At 36.1% G+C, this 9,803-nt stretch overlaps 1 protein-coding gene across 1 annotated transcript; it reads right to left on the bottom strand.

Annotated features, from left to right (window-relative positions):
- Nucleotides 1–247: 247 nt before the first annotated feature.
- On the bottom strand, nt 248–5,942 carry LOC112286235 (protein transport protein SEC23 D). The gene is made up of 14 exons (XM_024527939.2): nt 5,428–5,942; nt 4,845–4,913; nt 4,523–4,576; nt 4,122–4,294; nt 3,665–3,851; nt 3,309–3,454; nt 2,947–3,101; nt 2,677–2,758; nt 2,462–2,577; nt 2,100–2,225; nt 1,577–1,700; nt 1,135–1,409; nt 715–929; nt 248–495 (listed from the first exon to the last, which is right to left on the bottom strand). The coding sequence occupies exons 1-14, from the start codon at nt 5,759–5,761 to the stop codon at nt 284–286; spliced, it is 2,268 nt and encodes a 755-aa protein (XP_024383707.1). The 5' UTR covers nt 5,762–5,942; the 3' UTR covers nt 248–283.
- Between the last annotated feature and the right edge of the window lie 3,861 nt (nt 5,943–9,803).

Here is a 9,803-nt window from a genome sequence, read left to right as displayed (position 1 = left end):
CTTGAATTATTGTAGATTACAAAACTTACCATTGATCCATAAAAAAAATTTACTAGTGTCATTTTTATTGCAATTGATAACAAGTACTATGCATTCTTTGTTTTGATTTTTTTCTTTAAATTATTTCATAGAAAATGAGTTGTTTGTTTGTAAATTGACAAATTACAAATCAACATTATATTATGTACAATCATTGTAAAATTCGGGCTTGTGTGCACGTACTCCCACTCTATCACCAGAAACCACATACGATGATTGCGCCTGATTGCCAACAGCGCTGTATTTACTTCATATACTTCATCACATCATGTGCGATGTCGTCCAAGAACGAAACGAACCCCACGCCTGTGCCTATCCCACTGCCATCCACTTCCTGCTCCTCTATCAAGTAACGGTCAAATGCCTCTGTGTTGTCGCGCCCTCCTCTGATCATCAACAGCTTCGGGGTGATGTTCCTCTCCTGCTTCAGCTTGTTTATCATCGACCGCAATCCACCTGATGCCACCGCCACCGCCACCACCAGATGACGTTCAAAGCCGTTGTGCCATGTTCGTGTCAGTGCGTGCTCTGACCCAGATGTACCGATTGCTCACCACATAGATTGTTCACCAGCGGCACCCAACCAACCGACTGCCGCGACGCAAAAACAAACAAACAAACCACACAAAGCAATCACCTCAACATCAACAGGATGGGACTTCCAGAATGTCTTACAGTTCTGGGGCGGAGGGAACGGCAGCGCTGGATCGGCTGTCGGAGAATAATACACGATCAGCGTGGTGAAGGCATCCAGAACGTAGATGGGGCTCCCATTCACCATCAAAGCTGCACGACTCAATGAGTGACGGGGATACGCTCGCCTGTCCAGCGTCTCGAACGATGATAGCACAGGATACACGGCTCTCAACAGGAACGAAGGCTCTAATGCGCTGCCATGACATACCACCACGGACACCCAGTTAAAATGCCACCACTCGGCCAACACCACGCATGCATCCACACACGGAACTGGAACTGGAACTGGAAACTCACGCCTGTCGTGCACACACACCTTCCTTTCACCACAAACCGGATGCGACTCTCATGTCTACTTCGACACGAGCCCAGTGCGGGATCCACGAAAACATCACGTACCTGAACAGGCATTGGAGGTATATTCTGTGATCAGGATGCACTCCTTCTTCGTGACTTCTCAACAACTGGTTCCGAAGTAGCGCGAAAATCAGGCGGGGCAAAGCTTGCAGTTGGGGGCACCCTGAGAACGCCACATCCAACCTGCTGTGAGTGCTGGGCTGTTCGAATTGGGCAAGCTTGCAGTAGTCGTTGTATTGTGCCGTAAGAATCACCAGCCAATCATGCAGGAGGGCGCGTGCTTCCTTCACGCCCTCATCCAAAGATGCTCGAACGATCTGTCATTTGGCAGAGTAGCACGGACAGGTGACTTTTACATATCACCAAAGTTTCTACAAAATTGCATCTGTTTTACAAGACTTCATGAATCACTAAAAGCAGGATCACAGTTACAACAAAAAGTACGCTAGTTCACATTCGCATGACCTGGAACCTTCCGGAGTACCTTGTGTGTTAGGACGGCCAGGATAACCTCGGTGTCTGCGCTCTCGTACAACTCTGTAAAATTAGCAGCTACATCCATTTGCAGGGTGCGCAACCTGAGGCGCCTCTTCACGACATAAGCTTGACTACAACCACATGAAAGCACCACATGTTATGGAACTGTCGGTGATTCGTAATGTGCAGAATAAGGGAGATGTCGAGTTGTGTGACAGAACAATGAAGTATCTGTTGAGTTGGTTACATGATAACAAGAGAGTGAAAAGACGATCTTCCATGTGCAAGCCCGCAAGCCCAGCTGGAGGAAGTTTTGTTTGGAGAAATTGCATGCTCATAATACAATGCAGATGATTTTCAAGACGATTAGATTGTTTTCTTTTGACTAAGTTGGTACTTGAAAGTTGTTGCAATGCATGTACTTGTGACATAGTACGCGGGCGGCTTGTTGCTGATAAGGTTGAGAAACCTTAACAACATCATTATATGCAAATCGATGTTTTAGGTGTCCAGGGTGGAAAGTTCAGTACCTGCCGGATGAGACTGGAACATTGCTTGGATTCCCATTTGCCTGTGAGGTATTAGTGCCTCCGTCTCGAGGCACGAGGATGGAATATTGAAAAGCCATTTGCAAAATAGGTGGGGTTTCCATGTTCCTACAAGGGTGCACTCACAACGCAACCAAACATCTATGAGTAACATGCACGAACAGGAAGAATAATGGCGAGCTGGCCAAAGCACTTCATGCCAGAAAGACGAGCTATTCTTGCTTCTCCATCATTCAACTACACCAGTGTTCATCACCGAGAATTAAACCAAAACCATGCTCCGGGTCTTTCTATCACATTCCCAATAAATAAGGTTGCATAGAGCAAAGAAGGGTTCTCCTCACCTAGTGAAGCCAGACGAACTGTTGAATTCAAAATCGAAGGCGTACGTCGCGAATTGATCACAACAAATAATACGCTGAACGTTGTCGTATTCAGGATCTGGAAAATAATGTCCATACTGCACCCAATTGCCAATCAGTGCATGCCAGAGCGAAGGTTGGACGAAAAGCAGGGCGAAAATATGCTTGAATCCCTACTCAATGGTTCAAAATCTTACGGCAGTGGCGGCCTTGAACTCTGTCGACGTTCGAACACGCAGGATGCATCCAAAAGCATACGGTCTATTGAGCATGCGATATCTGCACGCAGGAACTATTAGAGTAAAACCTCTAACCTGCTCCCATAGCTCACGATCATAGATGACTGCCCCACACTAAGATTTTGCTATAGTGTACTTTGAATGCTATTATAAATTTAAGCACTCTCTGTAGAATTAAGCAGTGCTATTGTTTACGTTCCAAGCGACGAGGGAAGTATATTGACGTACAGGTCTTGTGGAAGGGTGGCTTCTTCAGTACTTGAATATAGCAGCAGGCCGCCACCGCTTTCTATACTCAGATACTTGAGTGAGGCCAAATTAGTGTACTCATTTGTGACAGCAAATAGGTCCACGCAAACGCCTGCTAGCACTGCTTGTGCGGCCTGCAGTAGAAAAAGCTCGTCCCGGTTATGCTGATGCAAGTCAATGAATCCTATTACAACCCACTAACGTATCATCCACTTTCTAAAACATAATACTGCTAATGGTCTCGCCATTAAGAATTCGGCTACGATGGATATAGAAGTCCATCTGAAAGCAGAACCTACATGCCTTCTAGAAATAGAAGCGACAACGTTTATGATACTGACCAAATCTTTGTAATAAGAAGTTTGTGGAGGAAGTAGAGCCTTGTCTGCGTCCTCACCCTTGCTAGAATACTGCTCTCCGTAGCGTCTCGTATCCAGCTGTCCAGCACCGTAATCAGGCGGGCCCGATAGGAAAGCAAATACTCGTGCTGCAATACATAGACAACGCAGCAATTAGAAAATCCGGCACATGTCGACGAAACATATTATGGCGATCACATACACTTGCAGACATGAATTAACCACTACAAAGAACAGAAACAATAAACAAGTACGCCTTCCATTCCACTTCATGCAAGTAAACTCGAGGAATGTTTTATACATGAGGCGAGCATATCGTGAAAAAAACCAAGCCGTACCCATTGCAAATGTTACGCCATATTCAGGACCCAAATAGTTGATGAGAGCGTCCATGGCAACACCAAATCCGCGACCACCCATAGATACACCCTCTACACCTTGTCCTGCTGCTGTAGCTCGCTCCCAAGAGCTTGTAGGTCTCAACGTCTCTAGTGCTGCAGCAATATGTTCCTTGTTGTTCTCCACCTTACATCAGCAGAAAATGCTGTTTATGAGCAACTTTGCATTCCTATCCAAAAGTGAGCGAAAACCGATGTGAAGTAGACATTCACATTGGATTGAATCAACGAGACACATCAGAAATCAAGCAGACGTCGTCTTATAAATGGCCAGCATTCCGATAACAGAGGCTGCGTCCGTCGCAGTGAACGGCTCATAATAACAATGGATCGTGCAAGTGATCGACATGAGATGTAAGGCTAAATAGATAGAAAGTAAGGGGAAGAGTGACCATACTGGAGCAAGAAATGCGGGCAATGGCATGACCATGTCGAGATCGACGGGAAGCTTCCCATCCATATCCGGAGGAATGCTAACATACTTCACAACTGGAACGGGACCTTGCACATCGTATAGTCCTATCTTGTGACTAAAGGTAATCAACCCGAACAGCGCACCTGCATTTAAGGCTGCCGCATGTAACACACGCCACGTCAGTGTCTTCCAATGCTAATACAGTGTTGTCCAAATTTTGCAAGGTCTGAGACGATACCAACATTATATTACATAATACATAGCATAGCCTTTCATTGACGAGCGTATAGGATGAACACAATAGAGTTGCCAGCTGCAGTATGATAAACAAATATATTCTTCAGGTGTTCAGTCGTTCACGAGGAACTGAAAAAAGAGAGAACCTTCAAGAGCCGCAAGGAGGGAACTTTTCACTAGCTCTAAAAACTCTTCGGAAGCTGCAGCAAACAGAGTGGGATCTGTCAGTGGTGCTCATAAGTAGCCCAAAGGATAGACCTCACGCGATTGTTGGACAAATGTCTTAAGACACGAATGTCCTCTCGCCCAGGGAATTAAGGAATATATATATATATATATATATATATATATAAACACTCAAAGATTGCCTTCGAAACAAACTTAAGTTCATCTCACCATAAAGAGAGTGCCTCAGTGTCAACACCAATCGAGTTACAAATCGTGATACAACAAGGGCATGCTCATTACCTGACAGATCCACTGCTGCTACAAAGACGGGCCTGGCTTGAAAATCATCTACTGGATTATCCTCGTTATCTGCTTGATGTCATCAGCTTGAGAAAATCAATTAACAACAAATGTGTCGTGAAGGTGTATGTCACCTTCTGCATGCATTACCAAAACAAAGAAGTGATAATCTTTAGCTGCTCTGTTGCAGTATGTTGGACGTGTGCAACTATTCACTTCGCTTAATCACAAATAAATTGGTACTCGAAGTGAGAGTGAGGCCAATTCAGAACAGTTGCTTCAATGCAACATAAATCAAATTTGGTAAACCATGGATTAATTTCATCTCGATTAATTTACGCATCATTTACAGTTCCCAAGGCACAAAAACCAAATCACAAATGTAATCGGCTCTAGTGGAGATCACGACTGATGAACTAGAGCTAAACCAATGCGCAGTTGAACATGTTACAAAATCCTATTCCAGGAATGCGCCGAATCCGACTAATTAAATAATAGACTTTAGGTCATCAAGATCAGCAAACGCACCAGTAATCAAATTCAGAAGACCAGGCTACAACTCCACATTGCCAGTGCATCTTACCATCATCAAGCTCCACGTCGATAAAAGAGGACAAAACTTCTGGACGCGGCGACGACGATTGCCAATACCGCGCAGCCTCCTCCTCAGAGAATGCGATCAACTGGCCACAGAGCGCACACGTCCAGGCCCACTTGTCGATTTCACAAAACGAATTGAGATACGCCCAGCAGCTATCACATCGCGGCAGCGCCTCCCCGCGATCGCCTTGCTCAGGAGGCCGCTTGAGCTCGTCCGTCGCAGCGAACGGCTGCACCGTGACTCCCCATGGGATCCCGCATCCTTCCTGCGCTTCGTTGTCCGCGGGACACCGCCCCAGCGTCCTCCTCACGGACATGGCTTCCTCCTCCTCCTATTCCTCCTCCTCGTCGTCGTCCTCTCCCGATCCCTCTCGCAATCCCGTCTCTACACCAACCACGCCACACAAACTTCATTGAAGCCGGGGCATGGCTCGGCAAGAGCTTGTAACAAACCCCGATGGCCCATGACGAGCCTCGCTTGCACTGTCTGGTCAAACGCGCAAATGGCGATCCAATGGCGAGGACTGAAACAAGAAGAAAGGACTTCCAGACTTCTCCGTTAAAGTTTCACGGTAAAACAAAGTTTATCGAGTGGGGTCTATAGAGTAAAGTAAAAATAAAAAAGCAATATCTACGAAAGTGGGGATGTGAGAGAGAGAGAGAGGATCTTGGTTTGACTCTTGAACCTCTCTGCCATGCTACCTCCCTAGTCAGAGTATGAAGATGAATATTTTTAGTGCATCTTCATTCCAATCAAGCATTTTGGTGGGTGAACATTTTTATTTTTGGTGTGTTTAGTTATTTTAGATTCTTGGTAGCTCTCAAGGAAGATAGTGAGTTTGAGTGTGGGTTTAAAAGTGAGGAGTCCATATGTGAATATTTGAGCTTAAAACATAAAGTAAGTCATAACTACTTGTTTGGACTTGGTTTTAAATTCATGTTCTTTTCCATGAGAGATTTTGGTCATATTGTGTAAATTGTTTTGTCTAGAGTTTGTTGATTGTGTTGTAAATTTTTAAATCAAATAATTGAAGGAGAATTCTACTTTGAATGTGGATGAGAATCTAATAGTAATTTTCACCCTCTATGCACAAGTCTAGGGATTGTTTTTCTAAAATAAAAAAGTAGGTGGATAGAAGTTTAACAAAGAATAAAGAATAAAAAATAAAAATAAAAAACAACTAAAGAATAGGAAGCCACCAAAGAATACAACTTGTTAGAGAGTTTTTAAACTAAAAAGATGATGGAGCATAATTCTTAAAGGGAATTAATTTAGGGCATTGAAGATGAGTCTAAAACCTATGAAGTACATCCATATTTTTTCTTCAAATTTATTTTAATCATTATTTTGATAAAAATAATAAAATAATAATAAAATAAATATATATTGATGTTGAAAAAAATTATTTTTAGCTTAATAACAATATGCATAAAATAATTTTTAATATGCATTAGTTTAATTTTGACTTTAATTTCTAAGTTATTGTATTTAATATTGGCATTAGTAAAACTAAATTCCCTCATACATAATTTGTTTTACTTTGTTATGTTTTAATATATGGTGTTGTCATTTGTTGTATTGTATTATATTTCAATGCACTGTAGTCTTTAACATTGGTATAGTTGATTTTTTTTATTCATTCTTAACTTTTTTTTATGTGCTATTTTTATATATTATTAGTCGAAGGATCTAATATTTATATAAAAGTTGGAGGTTTCAATATTCTTAGTTTCTTGCATAAAGGCTAAATAAAAAAGCACCATTGGTAAAAATGTAAGAATTGGTATATATATTAAAATACAGGATGTAAAAATAAAGAGACATCTTTTACAAAACTAAAATTATTAGTATTCATAATTAATTTTTTACTTAGTATAATTTAAATATAAATTATTTACATCTCTAGAATAAATTTTCTACCACAATTTCATTTTATTTAGCTTGCTGCAATAAATCTTTAAATTTAAATGAAAATTGAATATAATTACTAGCTAGTAATTTAAAAATTTTGTGGTAAAAATAGAACTCAAAGAACTTCTAATTGATTGTCTAAAAGCCAAATATAAGGGTGGCATTATTGCTGTTGCACAACCTTCAGCACAAGTCATTTAGACTTAAAGCTTAAGGCTTATTTTTTGCAACAGCAATTTCGACTAAGTTTAAATAAATAAATGATTTAATTCTTAAAAAATCAAAATAAGCATGGTTTTTCATTTAGTTTTAGAAATATTGAATTTAAAATTTTAAAAGCAACTTTTTTAGAAACGAATACACATAAACATGTATTTTTTGAATTAATTATCTTCTTAAAAATTTTATTCGTTATTTATAAAAAAAAATTGTGAACTGGTTGATTTTTCTTATTAAAATTAACCTAATTATTTTTGAATTTGTAATTTATGAAAAAAAAATAATTGATCTATCTTATTATATTTGATTACAACAAAAAGTTGACATTGTAGTCTAAAACCACTTACTTGCTTTGATCCTTTGGAGTTGATTTTGTCTACATTTTAATTTTTTTGATATTTTTAATAGTAAAATAGAAATAAATCATCTTCTCTCTAAAACTTTAGAAGACATGTTTTACAACAATATGTAATTTAGAAGCTAGATATTGATTGAAATTGTAAATATAAAATTTTTAAAATAAAACATATTGTATGACTATACGATTTTTTTGTAGTAAATATAAGTATAATCTCCAAATTCTATTTGACTTAGTATTCTAATCTCTTTACTTCATTTGAGGTTTCTTAGTTTTATCTTGTTGTGCAAAATCGTTGATTTCTTAAGAAAAAATTTAACTTAAATAATTATTTTTATGTGCTACGTATTTTTTTGATTTTTTGATTTTTTAATTTTAAATTAAAATATAATTCAAAGAAGAAAAAAATTAATATTTTAAAGTAAAAACTAAAACATCTAGTTGCTTATAAAACATGACCATTATAGAAAAACCCATTATAAGTAAGAATGTTTTTGACTCTAAGCTTTTGCTCAATCAATCATTAATAATCTGAGTTTTATTGCATAAAAAAAAGAGGCTATTTGTTGCATTGTACAACTTTTTTTTTTTTTTTTTTTTTTTTTTTTTACTTAAATTTTTGTGATCTAAATATGTAGTTTATTTATTACACAATGTTTAGATTTTAGCTAAAAAAAAAAAAAAAAAAAAAAAAAAAAAAAAACTTAAGTAGCTTATGACAAGTTCTTCATAAGCCCTTCCAAGTCTTGATAATTATGCATCTATTGCATTTTCTAATAAATTATATATTTTTATTTTTTAAATATATATTTTAAATTATTTATTTATATCAATGATATTTAAATATTAATTAATATTAATTTTTTTATTAATAATTTATAAGTTTTATTATTATAAATTATTATTATAAATTATTATTTATTTAAATACATGCTTATTTTATAATTAAAAATAAAGTCAATTAATATGCCAAATAGATATATTGGTTGAATTTTAGCATAGATATTGATTCAATCAATTTTAAAATAATTTTATGTTTTATACTCTTAAAGATATCAACAATATATCAATATTATTATAATATTAATTTAAAATAATTTATATTTTTTATGCATTAATATTTTTAATTGGAATATTTTCTATAAGCAAGTAATAAAAAATTCTAAAGTTATTTTATAATGAAAAATGTTGAAAAAAATAATAGTTTTGATAGTTTCAAATTTCTATATTACATAGAAATTTTATAACTATTCTATTTTTAAATTTATTATACTAAAGAAAACCTATTTAGAAAGATGAATGATTTTATAATCGTTGAAATAACCTTAAATTAGTGATATTAGTATATAATAGAGATATTTTTGTAATAAAAATATATTATATAAAAGTTACCAAATGAAGTTCTTATAATAATTTAAAACTTCTCAACAATTTAAATTGATGAATAAACATATGTAAATAATTTAATTTTATTAAATTAATTTATTATTATTTTTACATCAATTTATTTAAAAAATATATATTTTAAAAAAATCCAATTTCACATATAATATACATGGAAGATGTAGAATTAAAAAAATAGTATATAATATTATGCAAGTTATTGCATTGTATATGTATATTAGAAATTGATTAATTTAATTTGATTTGATTTGATTTATTTTTTAGTACTCTTTTTTAAAGAATAAATAAATATACAAAAAAAATAATTTTAGAACTTTAAAACTTACTTCAGTCTTCTATAGTTCTTATTTGTAGCATGTATACTATCACACCCTAATCAATTCAAATTATAATGGATCTTAAGTAATATATATATATATATATATAGAATAAAACTTTTCAAGTTTTTAATTGTTTTTATCCAAGA

This window comes from Physcomitrium patens, chromosome 9 (genome assembly GCF_059467195.1).
Source record: "Physcomitrium patens ecotype Gransden chromosome 9, ASM5946719v1, whole genome shotgun sequence".
NCBI lineage: Eukaryota > Viridiplantae > Streptophyta > Bryopsida > Funariales > Funariaceae > Physcomitrium > Physcomitrium patens.
The sequence above is the reverse complement of the archived record's forward strand: the minus strand, read 5'-3'. Positions and strand labels throughout refer to the sequence as shown.